This window comes from Microtus ochrogaster, linkage group LG4, assembly GCF_000317375.1.
Source record: "Microtus ochrogaster isolate Prairie Vole_2 linkage group LG4, MicOch1.0, whole genome shotgun sequence".
NCBI lineage: Eukaryota > Metazoa > Chordata > Mammalia > Rodentia > Cricetidae > Microtus > Microtus ochrogaster.
Genome location: NC_022030.1, coordinates 62231351 through 62248469, shown reverse-complemented (window position 1 = coordinate 62248469; position 17119 = coordinate 62231351). Strand labels below are relative to the sequence as shown.

Genomic DNA, 17119 nt, shown 5'->3' with positions numbered 1-17119 from the left:
GTTAGCTAGGCAGCCCAGTCAAGCCTCAGAGCCTGCGCTTGGGCTGCCCTGTGCACTCAAGTAGCTGTTTCATATTTCCCTTAGTTCCTGTGAAGATGCAGAAGTAGGCGTGGCAACAAGTCTGGACCTGTGCAGTCAGCATCAAGGCTTTGCTGTCTTTGCCTGTGATATATTTTTTGCAGAGGACCTATGGGTGGAAGCATCGAACATGTGGGTATGCTTGGGTTTATGGTCAAGATGCACACTTGCTGTGTAGGCTTCTCGCTCCCGACACTCCTTTTAAGCTAGCCTTGGATTCTCCTTCCCCTTCTTCTTTACATCTTCCTACGACCTTCATGTAGCTGCTGCTTTTAAAATGATTGGCTAACAAGCCTTGCAATTATGGGCAGAAGAAGACAGCTTCACCGCCCCTCCCCCATTGTTTCCTATCTCTGGAGAAGGGCCACGTGGAGTACTGTACCACATGGGGTCACTTCCCTTCTTAAAAGCAAAATAAAGGTTTTTCCAGAACTCAGCCTGAGAGCAGCTGAATCTTCACATAACCTTCCTTGATCCTCAGTGTACTGGAATATGGACAGGCAGATGGATTGTGGAGTGGACTGAGGAGGGAGGGATACCAGGCTTTTGAAGTCATTGTTCCCAAACCACACTAGTCTGAGAGCCCAAGAGAAGCTTTCTTGAGATTTCGTTTGATATGTATTGTACTGAGTACCTGCACATGATATAAATTTAAAAAAAATTTATAGATGATCAAGTAAGCTTGTACATGACATTTACAGGTCTGTTACATTTGCAGTTAGAAAGTGCACAGTGACCGGTTAGGGGGAGAAACTCTGAGGTGGAGGGTACATGTACTGAGGACACCCCCCCCCCCCTTTGGGCCTGGGATTGGCTCTCAGTGAGGCAAAAGTAATCATGGCCTATGGCACACATAGTGAATGTTAATTCTGGTTGTTCCCTTGTGTAGGGTTGCCTGATGTGCCAGTCTAGTTACTGGGCCCTACACAACTTCTTAATTCTCAAGTCTCATTTTAGGGATCTAGCTTCTTTTCGGCCTTCTTTGGAGAATCAGAGTCTTGGGTTACTAGCATGTCAGGTTCAGCTTGGGGTGCTAGCATGTCTTGTTAGCATGTCAGGTTCAGCTTGGGGTGTTAGCATGTCTTGTTAGCATGTCAGGTTCAGCCTGGGGTGCTAGCATATTTTGATAGCATGTCAGGTTTAGCTTAGGGTGATAGCTTGTCATGCTAGCTTGCCAGGTTCAGCTCAGGTATTAGCTTGTCAAGTTCAGGGCATTTTTGGAAGCAAGGCCGGAAACATATTCTTTCCGGAACATAGGTAGGAAGATGCTGGTAGAGGACATTCAGACAGAGGACCCATGGGACACTTTCTTCTCCAATGACAACTGCCATCGGTTTCTGCTTGTGTTTTGAAGCTACACCAGTTTAGTAGCTTATAGGTGTCATATCTCCATGGTAGAGGATATTGTAGAGCCGAAGAGTTGGGGCCACCTAACAGAGTCATCTAGGGCCATCGGTTTATTTACCAAGGTCCCTGGGCTGGTGTGTGATCATCATGAAGGCTTGAGGACCACATGACCCTGGTATGGCTGGGTGAATTGTCAGAGGCCCAAGGGCTGTGATTGTTGGGCTGTGCAGGTACTGTGGATGCACTGAGAGTGGGGAGTCAGTTGTAAAATCACGATGGCAAGGGAGTGTGCAGTCCATTGCTGGGGAGCTGGGGAGCACCTGGCCTAGATCCTCTTTGGCTATTGCCTGCCTTGTTTTGGGGCAGTTTTTTCCATCTCGTCACACATCCATTCATTCAGTCAAACACTCATTCATCCTGTAGCTGTTTAGCAGAACTTAGCTTATTTCTGACGCTCGGCTAGCCCTGCTAGTTCTGCCCCTGTGCTGCTGTCACAGGCCCAGGGTGTTTCCACTGCCTTGTGTAGGGAAGGAAGCACGTGGACCTTTATGGCTTGAGTGGTCTGTGCTCTGCGCTTGGTTTCCAGTGGCTGCGGTGTTCCCTTCAGACAAGTCTTAGTTTGGTTCTTGTAAAGCTCTTTGACAAAGGCAGGGAGGGAGGGTCTATTCTGGACAGTCAGCAAGGAGACTGTTTAGAAACAAGAAAGTGTTTAATTCTGATTCCTAGTTCAAGGACACAGTCTTTGGCTGGGAAATCCGGGCAGCAGGAATTTGAAGCAGCTGGTCACACCTTATCCATAATCAGAAGGCAGAGAGGCATTCACTGAATGCGTGGCTGCTGTTCAGCTCTCTTCCCAGGGATATAGTATGGACCAGGATCCTAGCCAGGGAATGATGCCCACCTACAGTGAGTGGATCTTCCCGGCTCAGTTAATAGAATCGAGATTATTTTCTCACAGGTGTGCCCAAAGGCCTGCCTCTAGGTGTTTCTAAGATACTGTGTGGTGAGGGCAACAGTGGCAGCAGTGCCGTCATTTCTCTTCAGTTAGTGACAACTGAACCCACTTCTAACGTGTTGCTGGCACCATTTGAACTTGAGACATAAAAATATTTAAGGTCAGAACACTTTTTAGTAATGTCAAGTGCCCAGTGCAGTGAGGCTGGAGCCTCTGATTGGCAGCTGACAGACAAAGCCCACACCAGGCGGGGACCAGGCAGGAAAGAAGAGGGGGTGCCTAAGGTGAGTAGATGGTCAAATGGCAGTTCCATTCCTCGGCAGTGTGGTTTATGATAAAGTTTACTCGGGAGTTTCTCTATGGCTTATACGAAAGGTGTAGTTTTGTTATTGTAAAATATTTGCTTCTCAGGATAAAATTTCTAATGTCACTCGTGTCGTAACATGAGGACTGAATTGTGCACTTGGAATTTGCTCAGCTGTGTGAGCATGGTCACGGCCACTGAGAAGTGCAAATGCCCCCTCCAAATTCTGGTTCTGAGGACTCGGGCTTCACCGTCTATCTGCTGGCCCATCCTTCTGCTCTCCTGTCTTGGTCCCAAGGGATCTGGTGTTCTCACCACTTAGAAGAATACACAGTGGACTGCAGAGAGGAGGTGACAGGGAGGGCTGAGAGCAACCGGTTGGCCTCAGCTTCCTTATGTTTACAATGGGATGCCCCCTGCCTTTAAAGCGGACACATTCTTGGGTGTTCTGTACTGGCATGATGTAGGCTTTTGCTGACACACGTGTTCACATTTTAAAGACAGCTGATCGTCACACTGCATGGGAGTTTGAGTAATTTTTCTTGACTAAGATAGATTGGTCTCTTTGCAGCCAAAGTGCTCAGATTCCCTCAGGCCCACCCAGCCATTCCGCTTCTGTTTCCCAGGTGGGCAGTGTTGCCCAGTGTGGAATTTCAGCTCCATGAGAACTTCCCAGGCCTGCCTTCTCATTTATTCTAGACGATCCCGTGCCAGTGACAGTTTGCTTTGGATGTATAAGGCCAAGTGAGTCGCACAGAGATCATCCATCTTAAATATTTGTGCTGAGATCTCTGTTACAGGCCGAGGGCTTAGATCAGTGGCAGAATGCTTGCAGGGGATCCACAAGGTCTGGATTGTATCCCGAGCCCTGCCCTAAAGAAGTGTGTGCGCCTCCAGTGCCTGAGGAAACCACATGCAGGACATTGCTGGAGACTTCCTTTGAGATGTTAGCAGGACCGGGAAGGTCTGAGGGACTTTACTGAGCATCTCCTAAGGGAAGGCACCTTTCTGGTGAGTCTGGACCTCGGCCAGCTCTTCCTAGATTCCCTTCCTAACTTCTCTTCTTGACACGGGCGGTTGAGTCAGAACCTCCCTCCTACACACCCTGGTCTGTAGTCCTGTGGAGTTGTCATTGTCTGTGTGTCTTTGCCCTCCTTTGCCCCCTCTGGTGTCCAGGGGTCCTGTATGTGTAGTTGAGGCTGAGTACTTGGGTTGAGTGCTGTTCCCCTCCCGGTTCCTGGCCAGCACTGGACTTCCATTCTTTTTGGAGCTGTCAGGGCAGGGTCAGCTTATTTGCCTTTCCCATGCCCCCACCCCACTTCCAGCACACTTCTGCAACTTGTTGCTTCTCAGCGGAAGCGGCTTGCACAACACCAAGAGCCATTGCTCATTTTCACTTTCACAGGAGTGGAGAAGTAGGGATTAGAATTGTCCCCATTTGTTGAGATTTTGTCTGACTCTGTGAGCAACCATTGGGGCTTTAACAGGGGAGTGACCACTGATCAGTAGAAGCCACTGTCTCTTCAGCAACCACAGAGGAGAAAGGCTTTGGAGTGCTAAGAGATGGGCAGGGGAGCATGGCCAGGCTGGACCCGGCCTCTCATCCCGGTGCCTTGGTCTCAAACTCCTGTCACTCACTCTGCCATGCAAGAACTGGCCTGATTCCTAGACTGGCTTTGTTTGCTGTGTGACAGTAAGCAGTCCCAGCAGCAGCCAACACGTCCTCTGGTACGTGGGCAGGCCGGGGGTAGTGAAAGCATGTGGCAGTGCACTGTGTACGCTGACAGCCCTGTGCAGTGGATTCTTACCCCAGTGAGTGGAGTCACTCTCTCTAGAGATGCATAGGTAGAGGGACAGAGAGACCCTCTTAGCGCTTGAGAAGTAGGGGCTCAGCTGCAGGACTCCTGTTCTCAGCCCCCACTCTACCGCATTTCAGTAATGCTTATTAAGAATACCTGGCACGGGACACAGGAACTAAAGCAGGAATGCTGGGACGGGCTTGGTCTTCACATGGCACTAGATTCTGTACGGTATGGCATTCTTACTGGGTCCTCAGCAGAGCAGTGATCTGACGATCCAGGCGCAGCACCGTCTGCTCTGGGTACCCAGTGTGTTGGGCTGTCCACCTGGGCAAGGTGCAGGCCTCCTGGCCCTGGGTGTGTTTGGTCTTGAATGGTTCCTCTTTCGTAGTCTTGTGTTGACACCCTCCTACTGCTGTTTGGTTATTTACTTTTTCTCCAGTCTGGTTCTGCTCCTGGTTTCAAAAAGTTGAAATCGATGGCTTTATATCCAGAGTTCTAAATTCAGCCACATAAACACTTTGTGCCTGGACTGAGGGTTTGGCATGGACTCGAGGCTGCTATTTTAAATATGCCAGAAACCTTCTTGGAAGTTGTTCACTGTGGGCTTTTCTCCATTTAGGCTGTGAACTTGGGATCTTAGCCTGCTCCGATGGGTGTGCCAGGAGCACTGGGGGAGGGGTTCAGAAGAAGATCTGTAACCACAGAAAATTTGCCCAGATGTTTCTGAGGACTTGGTCACTCTGGTGAGAGTCTGCTCTGGGGCCCTGAGTCTGCCCAGCGTGCTTGTAGTTAGACCCTTGTAGCTTGCTATGGAGCTGTCAAATTCAGGGACAGGCCATCCTTTCTACCTGTGGATAGTGCTGTTATTGTCATACTGGGATTGAAAAGGGGGCCTTTTAAAGTTCTGTGGCTGGGCTGTGTATATTGGAAGAAGATGGAGCCAGCAGTGTACTGACTGTGCTGACAACTCCGTGCAGCGGAATCTTACCCCGCAGAGTGCTGGAATTACTATCTGTAGAGATGCACATGAGGAGATAGAGAGATCTATAGCATGCAGCCACAGAGATGGGCTTCCTGCTGCAGACCTCACCTAACCAGGCTCTGAAGAATCCGCTATTAGCTTCTGGTCTTCTCTTTCATTTCCACCTCAAGTGTACAGTCATCTACATGAGCAAGTGGCCAGGACAGGATCACATGTGACAGGTACTGGATTGTGGATGCCCAGGAGGACTCAGGAGATCCTTACTGCTCTGGGTTCATCTCATCTGCAGAGGGCTTTGCAGAGGAGTCCGGAACTTATCCTAGGGACCCATGTTTCTCCCTTCCCATGCTCCTCTGTCCTGAGTATGACCTGCGCTGTATGAACTGCTCACCCTGTTCTTCACTCATGAGGAGAAAACACTGGTGGGGGAGGGGAAACGCAGCTTGCAGACAGCAGCTAGTGGATGGTGGGACATGACTAGAGATTAAATTCCTCACTGTCTACAGACTGAGTGTATTGTGACTTTTGTCAAAGAAATAAACACCCAGAGGCTGGCTAGTGAGTTGCAGGGTGCTGTGAGGTACCAGAAACTATAGTGATTCTCAAGAGCCTGAGCCAGTGAAACAGAATAATCCCAGACCCCAAGTGTGTGCATTAAGTTTGGTTTTGACTATGGAACCACTGGGACTTTTGTTTTATATAGCCCAGACTTATGGTGCTCCGTCATGGGGAGCCTCTGTGCAGGGGTATGCTCCTAGCCCTCCTACCTGCTCCTTCGGCTTTGCTCCCAACATGAGGACATTACACCACTTGTGTATGCCCTGCTGCTGTAGCAGGCACGTAGTCTCTGCCCACACTTGGTTTATCCGTGATTCTGAGGTTCATATGTGATTCTCTGTAGTTGGTTGTTTACTCTTTTGGCTCCTTACTTTTTTTTGGGGGGGGGCACTACCCAGCTTCCAAATAAATCACACAGAGTCTTATTATTTCTTATAAATGCCAGATCTTAGCTTGGTTTGTTTCTAGCCAACTTTTCTTAAATTATCCCCATCTACCTTTTGCCTCTGGGCTTTTTCCTTAATTCTGTAATCTTCTTTCATTCTTACTCCGTGGCTGGCTGGGTGGCTGGGTGACTGGCCCCTTCTTTTCTTACTCCTTGGTCTCCTTTATTTTCTTCCCAGATTTCTCCTGTTTATTCTCTCTGCTTGCCAGCCCCACTTACCCTTTCTCCTGCCTTGCTATTCACTGTCAGTTCCTCATTAGACCATCAGGTGTTTAGACAGGCAAAGAACTAGAGCTTCACAGAGGTAAAGAAATGCAGCGTAAACGAATCCAACGCATCTTTGCATCATTAAAACAAATGCTCTACAGCATGAACAAATGTAGCACATTTTAAAATAATGTTCTACAACACTTCTCTTCACATCTACACACTTCCACTTTCTTTCTTGTATCCTCCACAGCCTTGGTTCACATCACATCTCCATCTTTTGGAGAGCAGGATGTGGCTCCTCTCCCATCTTCCCACCCTTTAGAATTCTGGGTTACTGTCTCAGCACCAGCGCCATATTGTTCTTCATCCTGCCTGCCCCGCCCCCTGTGTCTTCCTTTCCGCACCTTAGCCCCAGCATCCAGCCCTCTCCTTCTTAGCATCTAAAGGTCAGCTCTTCAGAGGCCACCCCTGACCAGCACACCCCACAGCTAGCCTCCTTCTCGTCTGCATACTGTGTGGCAGGTCACATCTTAGACCCATGCTTCTCAAGGTGGTAACAGTCCTGGCGTTGGTTGTGGGTATCACTAATACAGTGTGCAGTGCTTGGTTCTAGGAATACTTAGTGAATGGCTTCCACTGCTGTGGACGAAGGTGCTAGTGGAGTTTGTCAGGTGCTGTAAGAGAGAGAAGCCTTCCTGATATTTATGTGCCTAGAAGGTCTATGGGTGTCATGTCCAAATGTTCATAGCCTCTTGTGGGGAAGAGGGCGCTTTCTGTCTGGTAGAGATTCTGTAAATTCCCTGTAGCAATTACCACAGAAGAGGCCAGTTTTTTAGGAGGCCCTCTTTCTACCTCTTTGTCTGAGGGTTAAAGACCTTGAAAGAAGGCTGCTCTAGAGTACAGTTAGGTCTCCTCGAAGGGTTCTGGAGCCAGTGGACATCGGCTGAGGAGCCGAGATGGTTGAGCTTCAGTTGAGGTCGGGTACCAGACCTTTATACTCATTACTAACCTTTGGTTGTACCCTCCCAGGGTCATGCCTTGAGCTCCTCCCGCTCTAACTGAAGACAGCCTAGGAAGGAGGGCTCAGCCTCAGTCAGCCAACACCTCTGCAGCCAGACCCGTAGAATGACTTGGGCCACCAAAAGGCATCACAGGAACCAGTGCCTGTCATCTGACTATGTTGTCTAAACTGAATTTGAAGAGCCTGGCAGAGCGGTACTCATTAGTCCTTTGGGTACTGAATACATTCTGGGGGATAGTTAATTGCAGATGGATTTCAGTTGCTCTTATCCATGCACGCACACACACACACACATACACACACACACACACACATACACATACACACACACAACCACATCATGCCCCAATTGGACTTGATTGTTCTGGCAAAAATGCAGATCTTATGAGTTGGTTTCTTTGTAGTTTGTGGCATTTCTATGGAAATATTCACTGTCTTTTAGTTTTAAAAGCATATTGTGGGCTTTTTATAAAAGCACTAGAAATCGCCACCTGAGTTGGGAGGCTGGACTATATGTGTGTGCTTATCTGTCCTTCAAGTTCAGTCTGAGGGAAGGATGTGGTCCAGATTGGGGCAGTCCTTTTGGGTAACTTGTGCCTCTCAGGGTCCTTTGCCTCATTTTGCTCAGGCATCTTCTTTAGATCTTTTGGGGTGTGTCCTGCTGACACTGGGAACATCATCTTGTTTGTGTTTAGATGGGGTATGGTCATCTCCTTTCCTGATGAGTGACATATGAGTAAAAGGCAAGCGTGTCCCAGGCCGTGAGCATCCGCAATTAGAGTCAGGTAAGCACCAGAGCACTGAGTAGGCACTGAGTTTCCCTTCCTGGCTCATCATGAGTAACAATGACAGGACTCTTTAGCTGTGGCTTCTGTTTGGGACATTGTGTAGCATTGGGTGGGTACAGGCTCTCAATGATGGGCAAGAGATGCTGAATCCCTCCCCATAGCTGGTGTGTGTATATTAAGTAGTCTTTTGTTTATTTTTCTTTTCAAAAGACCTTAAAATCAGGGAAGAATCTTTGACCCTTGTGTAAGGAATGAGAATTAGAGAAACAATGCGACCTTTCGCATGCACTTTCTTTGCAATTATGCTCTTCGGCATTTCCAATGCAACACTGACCTTTATAGGCTTACGGATTTGCAGTCTTGGCTGCCCAGTGGAACCTTAGTGATCCTCCAGGCATAAGAGGACTGTCCTCATCTGCAAAAGTACCTTTATTGCCCTTTCTTATAAAAGTAGTGGATGCTCCTGAATTCAGATAAGACTGAAGTCGGTAAAGACCGGTAATTGGGCAAAGTCCTGCAAGCCCTGCCTCTCAGGCAACCACCGTGGTTCGTTGGCTGTTCCTCCACCTTCCTCCGTGCTGTCCACACTCTGCCTATTAATGGCTTGGTAGACGACTGAGCAGCCGTCGCACATGTCTGTGGCCTACTTTTGTACTCCATATGTTGCACCAAATTTATTTTAGAGCCTTATCTGGGAGAAGCCTGATTTGCTCAGGGTTACAGTGTTTGCCAGGGTCGGGCCTGTGCCCAAGCATATGACCACGGGGTTGTTCTGTGTCACTTAGATATAGTCCCAGGGCATGGGACTGGGGCAGCTGGGGCAGCTTGTTGGTGAAAGTGACAAGCGGTGACAGTCGGGGGAGAGGTATTGCAGAGACCCTGTGGGTGTGTCGGGTCACAGTTGCTCAGGTGAGCGGAACGTGACTACCTGTGCTGCTTTTCTGTCGCTGTGATGAAGCCACAGCCAGAATCAGTCTATGGAAGACAGGGTTTAGTTTTGGCTTATGGCTTCAGAGGGATCAGAGTCTGTAGGCTGGGGGACGGCACGGCAGCAGGCTGCAGGTGTGGTGCAGAGATCACATCTTTAACTGTAAACGTGGACCAGAAAGCAAACTGGGAGTGGGACGGTATTTTCCTGTAAACGTTGATGACTAGGACCAGGTGTTCAAATGCCTTGCACCTGTGTATGCTGTTCAGGCTCGGAACACAGGCTTAGAAATGAGCCCCCCCCCCCCATGTGCAGTAGGGCAATGGGAAGGTGTCTTATTTTTTTTTTAAACCAGAGGTGCCAGAATAGCAACAGGTTTTTAGGGAGACCTGGGAGTGGTCAGTTGTAGACACCCCAGCTCTCAGGTGGCCTTGAGGGGCATGGAGATGCAATGCCCTTTGTTCTTTCTGCTCCTCAGAAAGAGCTGGGGCTGCAGTCTTTCTCCCTGGGAATCTGTAGGCTGCCAGGGGAAGATGCTCACAGCAAATGCTGTCATCACCTGGGTGGCAGCAGTGAGTGCAAATTGGATAGAATGGGGGCACGGGCTTCAGAGCTGTCAATATTTTAGTCATAATGTTGCAGCCTCTGCTCACCCAGCACATGCCTTTCCCAAGGTACATGGACTATGGACGTATCAAGTACACACAGGAGGCTGCGGTTGCTGTCCCTGGCCCCCCTCAGCTTGTGAGCATTGGCCTCGGTTTTCACATTTTCTACTTTCCTTGTCAGACTTGTGTTCTCAAACCATTACTGATCTGATGCAGCGTTAGACAGTGCTCCTAGAACGCTGTTCTTCCTGAGCAAGGCTGCCATGAGGGAAAATCACTAAAGGGAATCATGGCTTTCGACCCAACTCGTTGAGTCCTCCAGATGCTGCCTCAGCTGGTGTCTTTTGACTTGGAAACTGTGTAGGGGAGAAGAGAAAGGGTCTCTTCATGTGTGTCTCTACTGAGAAGGATCTTGAGCCACATCAGTGCTTAGGGGAAAGATGCCTGGGATTGAGACTGTGGTGTGGTCATATTTTAGGGGTGGATAGGCATGGTGGTATCTTGGTGACATGACATTTGTCACCCTTCAAAGGAAAGGTCTCATGAATGGGGAAGGTGAATGTCAGGGATGTGAGGGAGGGAGACATCTTGGTTGTGACTCTTGGGGCCACTGGGGAGCAACTGGAGCTAACGGGAACCTGGCAATCATCTAGTACCCCAGAGCACTGGGTTTATTCGTGGATTGCTCAACTCGAAATAGATGGCTTTTGATAAGAAATTGTCACAGTATTGCACCCAGGTGTGGAAGTCATTGCTTCTTGGGTATTAAGCTCTGTGCCACAGAGCTCTTATTCCTCTGTAGAGTATGCTGTCTTCTTTCTAAGCACGGCTATGATAGGGCCAGGAGCCTGGCTTTCCCTACCTCCTGTTCCTTGGGTAGACTTGCTCTCTTTTCTGTTGTTCTGTTTCCTATTTCAAGACTTTGCAAATGTTCTCAGGTTAAAAAAAGTCATATCTGTTGCTAAACAGAGTACATTTCCAAAAGGCTTTGTGGAATTTAAGGTTCCAAGAGCATTCCCGTCTCTGAGACAGTGTTTTTTCTTCTCGCCTACAATTATAGTTTCCTTTTTTTACGCTGGTGGCAGCTTCGTGAGTTGTGGCTAGAGCTTGTATCTGTGGTCCCTGAAGGCAAACAAGGTGGGAGTGGGGAGCATGACGTCACTGTTGTCCTGGCGACTGGGCTTGCAGTTCCCTATCTTAGGCCTTGGCTGTGCTGAGGCTTGTGTCCACCAGCCAAATGATGTAGTTTGGACTCTGGAGTGATAACGAACATTAATAAACCATTAGCTCAAGGTTCTGGCACCCCAGGAAGGTACCCAGTGGAACTGTGGAGTTGAAGGCTTCCCTATAAATACGACATTTGTAGCCAGGCTCCTCCAGGTTATCGGTGAGGACCCTGTGGGTCCTGGCAGCCTGGGTTCAGGTTCATCCGTCTTATCAGTCATCTTGCTTGTTGTCTGGTCCCTGCTGGGCTTTGCCTGGGCATGGTGTTGGGGTCAGCTCACCAGAGAGCTTTGTTGTAAGATGTTCATGATCACATCACATGGATTCTTTTTTCGCCTGTGTGTACATGCTTACATGGTCTAGGTGGAACCAAGTGGAATTCTCATTGCTGTAAAAGGAGCAGCAGGCTGCGTTCCTGCCACCCGGCTCCCGCATGGCTAGCTTTATACCTGAAATAACAACACACAAATTGTATTCTTTTAAACACTGCCTGGCCCATTAGTTCTATCCTCTTATTGGCTAATTCTCACATCTTGATTAACCCATTTCTAATAATCTGTGTAGCACCACGAGGTGGTGGCTTACGGGGGGGGGGGATTCTTAGCCTACTTCCATCTCTGAGAAAACTATGGCGTCTGCCTCACTTCCCTTCTTCCCAGCATTCTTTTCTGTCTACTCCACCCACCTATGTTTTGACCTATCAGGCCAAGCAGTTTCTTTATTAATTAACCAATGAAAGCAACACATAGAAAGAAGACCCTCCTACATCACATTGCTCAGGCTTTTCTGACCTGCACTTCCAGTTTGTCTCATAGACAAACACTAGCCATCAGAGGGACAAAGCCTACTAGTGATCCTGTTTCTGCTTTGCCTTTTCTAGTTGCTGGGGACCTGGTCCTTAGAGTGGAGAATGGGGCTTTGCTCTGGATGAGCCCAAAGCCTCCTGAAAGGAAGATAGGATTTTCGAAGTAGGTGGGGGCTGGGTGGGAACATGAGTTCGGGGGGGGGGGGCTCTGCTGAGACTCTCCATGTTCCAGTCTCCAGGATCCTGGAAGCTGTGTCCATAGTTCAGGCAGGGTAGGAAGATGGACCTGGCCTGGCATGGTAGAGCGGCTAGGTCAAGGCTGTATGGGGGCAGGGGCAGGACTGACATTTCCATGCTGCCTGAGCTGGGACGTTATCTTCTTCTATGTCTGGTCTTTGGTCACACCCATCTCGCTTAGCATCTTCTGCCTCTTAGATAAAGGAAGGTTCAGGGTGCCTTTGGCCTCCACATTTCTCAGTTTTCTAGGAGTTGATGTGGCAGCCAGGAGGAACTGAGGTTAGGGGAGGTCCAGGCAGGGGCTGGGAAAGCTGTTCTGCATATGTGCACAGTGGAGTGGAAAGCCCTGTAGCAGTACTAAAGGAGATGACGTCCATGGGGATGTATGGTGTTGTCTGTAGAAGCAGACCCTCCGTGGGACGACAGCTGCCCTTTGAGCTGCTCAGAAGGAGCATGGAGGCAGCCCTGGCCCCTCAAGCCCAGCCTATGGCCTCCTGCTTCTCATCTGCCGCAGTGCTATAGTTGAAGTGTGTCCTCATAAATCTTGAAGCCCATTGTGGGTAGTGCAGTCCCTGTACCTTTCTTTTTATATCCACTTGGGTATTATTTACAATCCACTGGTCACGATTACGAGACCAGTGAAGGCACCTGATGTCACATTTTACATGCCTAACTTGGAGCCCCAGTAATCTGTCACTATAGGGGGAGGCCTGGACACAGCACCCACTTTCTTTAACTGAATAAAGACTTATGGGACTGTAGCTAGGTGTTAGAGCACTTGCCTAACATGCAGGGGGCCCTGGATTGGGTGCACTGCACTGCAGAAAGGGGAAAAAATAGTAGTTGAAGGCTAGTGCTGGGTTGATGAGGAAAGATGAACGAGGTTCTTGTCCTGAGCCGCAGTGGAGAACACCTGTGGTATTAAGCAGGAGCCAGGCAGCCTGGCCCACACCCTTCAGAGGCTCAGAGGAACCCACAGCCTGTCAGTGGTAATCTCAGACCTACCGTTAAATTCCAGCCCAGTAGCACTTCATCTATACCGATGTCTAAATGTGTTTTCTTTGCGTTACTGTATTCCAGGGAGTGGGATGCTAATTGGGTGGGACACAGCAATTTCTTCTGTTTTGGTGAATGTCCAGACAGGATAGTCCCAGCTCACTTTGAACTCACTGTGTAACCTAGAATGACCCTGAACTTCTGATATTTATGATTCTATGAGTGTGGAGATTGCAGGCATGTGTCACACCCAGTTTTATTCCTTGCAGGGGGTTGACTCTTGGACGTAGTGTATGTTAATAACCAAGCCCACAGACACCTGTGACTTTTGGCTCCGCCCCACTGGGAAGATCCTTGAAAAGTACGTGCAGACATGGCCAGAGTTTTCCTTGAAGCAGGCCACTGCTCTGGAGACTGAGTGAGACAGAGATGTCTCCCTGCTGGCTTGAGGAATTTTCTAGGTAGCGGCTGCATAGCCTGCATTTGCTTTGCTCGCCGTGGTACAAGGCTCAGCCACTGAAAAGCCACACAGAGGAAGGTGGCAGAAGACTGTGGTGCAGATGTCTTTGACTAAAGCACCTGCTACTTTTCTTTTGGTCTTGAGTGTGGCAACCTGTCGTTCAGACTGGGCAGATAGTTTTAAAGAAAGGTTTCTTAATGAAAGCTGTGTAAATTAATAGCTCTTAGCCCCCCCCCAATTTTGAGTGTGGATATATTTGCAAATAAAAAGCTACCACACAATGCCACGATACTTTTGTATTGACGTGTCTTGCCTCCTATAGCCTCTGCAGGCCACCCAGATCCTACTGATTTAGCTTCCTGACCAGAAGACTCCCTCTGGGCGACATCAGGGTTTCTCTGTCACTGCAGGGCAGTGATGTCTGGCCAGTGTTGGTTGTAACCTCCTTGGTGTCAGGTGGACCATCTTTCCCTGGTCTGCTTGGTCTCATCTGAGCTACCTGCAGGGGAACAGCAGACCAAAGCTTCTGGCCCTGAGACCTGCTGGGTCTAAAGTACCATGCTCCAGAGAATGCTGACCAACTTGACTTGGAATGTGTTGTGAGGGACTTGGCTTTATGAACAAATTAAGAAAGGAGTCATCTGAGAAAGACTCTCGAGTGAATTACATTGGAAAGAGACGTGCAGCCTGTGGCTGCATTGTGGTGGACACTACCACAGGCTGTCATTTATGACAGGAAGTGGCACGGGGAGTGTGACGGTCATGTGAGCAAAGCCATGGACTGTGGTTTTGGTTGTGATGGTGTCAGGTGTGAGGCAGGCTGGGGGATAAGCACCATGACTGAGTCCTCCAGGACCGAGGGACCCTTTGTCTTTCTGAAGCAGATCAGGCTCCTGTCATAGTAACTCAGGGGTCTGTTGTGATGGTTCTTTAGTGCCCCTCCGTCCCCACCAAAAAGGACATAGGGGACATTCAGATTTGCCTTGGGTTGTGGCATGTCGCCTCACACTTTCCATTCTCTCTTGCAGATGCTTTTGTGAACAGCCAGGAATGGACTCTCAGCCGATCTGTCCCGGAGCTCAAAGTGGTGAGTGGCACCTCTGGCCTGTGGGAGGGAGGAGCTAGAATAAGCCTACAATAAGTCTGCAAGCTTGCCCATATCTACCCCTTCTGTTTCCTGGGGCCTGAAGAGCGGAGGCTTGCTCCGTCTGGGGTGTGTGCACCTGGGCAAGGCTATCACTGGCAATAGGGAGCCAGAACTTGGAGTGTGCATGGAAGAGCCATAATTGCCATCCAGCAGGTGGTGTCAGTACATTCCCCCACCCCGGCTCTGTGCTGCTCTGTGTCTGCGTCACACACATGTACTTGTATACACATACCACCATGGACTTAACCTGTCCCTTGCTGGGTGTTATGGCAACCTCTGTAACAAGTGGTCCATAGTCATAATTTTTGTCAAAAAGTAATGACTGTTTATATAATTATGAGCTCCTGGCATAAGTTAAGAGTTGTGCTGTTAATAAAAGCTACTTCCAGCAGAGTTAAAGCTCATAGCTGGCGTCTGTGAATGTTGTCCATTGCAGTTGCCTCTTAGAGCCCAGTTCCGTGGCATGCCTCCAGCCTTAGCATGGAAGGAAAGGATGCCCGTATTTTAAATAACTGTGTTGTTTGTCATGAAACGTGACGCTCTTAGTCCATTTGTGTATACACCCTGTGCTGGACTCTCACTTACCTGCTGGATGACAGATGAGCCCCTGTCCATTAGCACACGCCAGGTGCGTTTGTATATACACGCACACTCTCTCTTCTGTTTTCCCTGTGCTGGACTCTGACTTACCTGCTGGATGACAGATGAGCCCCTGTCCATTAGCACGTGTCAGGTGGTGGAGGACCTCAGTGTGGCCCACCCACTCATTGTACATCTTCCCATCCTGTTCATCCTTTCTCCTGCCAGCTCCCCAGTGACCTGCCTCAACCTCCAGGGGCCCACGTTTCTTCTTTATGCTGCCCAGCCTCACTGATTTAGAGAGGATGGGATAAGGACTTTTATGTCTCACTGAGATGGAAGTGAGCCACTTCCTCCAGGACACTGGCGCGTCGCAGCAGTGCTGGCGAATGGGCCTGTTCACTTATGGAAGACAGCCACAGCCGTCCTCCCAGCCTCTGGGGTTCTGCAGGCTCTCCTTGAAACAGCTGTCTCGTCTGTCTTCTGTGCTTCTTAGCTACCATAACTTGTACTGTCACGGCTCTACCTCGTCCAGCAAGGAATGACGCGACCACCGGAGCTCTTCTCACTGCAGTTTATTCCAGGACTTTATTCACTCTCTCTCTCTTTTCCTCTCTTTTTTCCTCTCTCTCTGACCTCTCTCCCTCTGGGCAAACCCTCTCCCAGCCCTTAAGTAGGCATGGGCTGCCAACCCCGAACTGCCAGGTGGGCACTGCCCAGAGGTTCACGCATATGCAGGCAGCTGATAATCATTGCGTGATCATAGATAGCATAGGCCAGGCCTTAGCCATCTCAGGAGTTGATTCCATGCAGCTCGCTACATTGTACAGTATTAGAGTGTTCTGGAAATACCCAATGAATGGATGACCCAAGGGTGCCAGTGCCATTAACGGGACCTTTTTGTAAAGACTGGCCAGTTTTAGATACTTCTGGTAAGAAACCCAGGTGCTGACTATAGTCAGTGACAAACAACAAGACCAGGGTGTTTCCCACAAGGTGTTTATGAAGTACACAGTCCTGGGCATGCCCTGCCTGCAAGTTTCATGTAATTATGACCTTCAATCCTGACAATTACCCCAGGAGGGGCAGGTCCTGTTGTCACCCTGTGTCACCGATTAGGTTTGGGACATGAAGAGCTTCCTCAGAAGCCATCTAGAGTAGGGTAGAGCTGGGATTTGAAGCCAGCACTGCCTTGGAGAGCGTTCTGTGAATCTGTCCCCACTGTTGCCATAGCCTCTGGCCCCAGGTTTTCATTTAAGTCAGAACAGCAGCAGGGTGGGGTGGGGTGCTTCAACCTTCTGGCAGCACAAGAGATGACTGGGAACTGGTGTTACTGTGGGTTATCTTACCGAGAGCCAGCCTGCACTTAAAGATGTTGCAGGCTTCAGGGCCTGAGTGGTTTTTGTTGACTGGTTTGGGCTTTTTAAGGCAGCATCTTACTTATGTTCTTAGCTGCTGTGGAACTCACTATGTTGCCCAGGCTGGCTTTTCATTACCATCTTCCTGGCTCAGCCTCGCAAGTGCTAGAATTAAATAGGCTAGTGCCACTATGCCTGCTCTCGTCCACATATTTTTATCAGCCAATAATAATTTGAGGATGAGCCAAAAATTTATTTTCTGCATGTGACTTTCTGTTATAAGCATT

General features: G+C 49.2%; 1 protein-coding gene across 9 annotated transcripts in view; it reads left to right on the top strand.

The window, feature by feature from the left end:
- Agap1 (ArfGAP with GTPase domain, ankyrin repeat and PH domain 1) overlaps positions 1–17119 on the top strand; it is a 456884-nt gene that overhangs the window by 141538 nt on the left and 298227 nt on the right. For all 9 annotated transcript variants that reach the window (XM_005361713.3, XM_005361712.3, XM_013351735.2 and 6 more), the window contains exon 2: positions 14777–14835. In XM_005361713.3, the coding sequence (XP_005361770.1) occupies positions 14777–14835 (59 nt within the window). The remainder of the gene's footprint in view (positions 1–14776; positions 14836–17119) is intronic.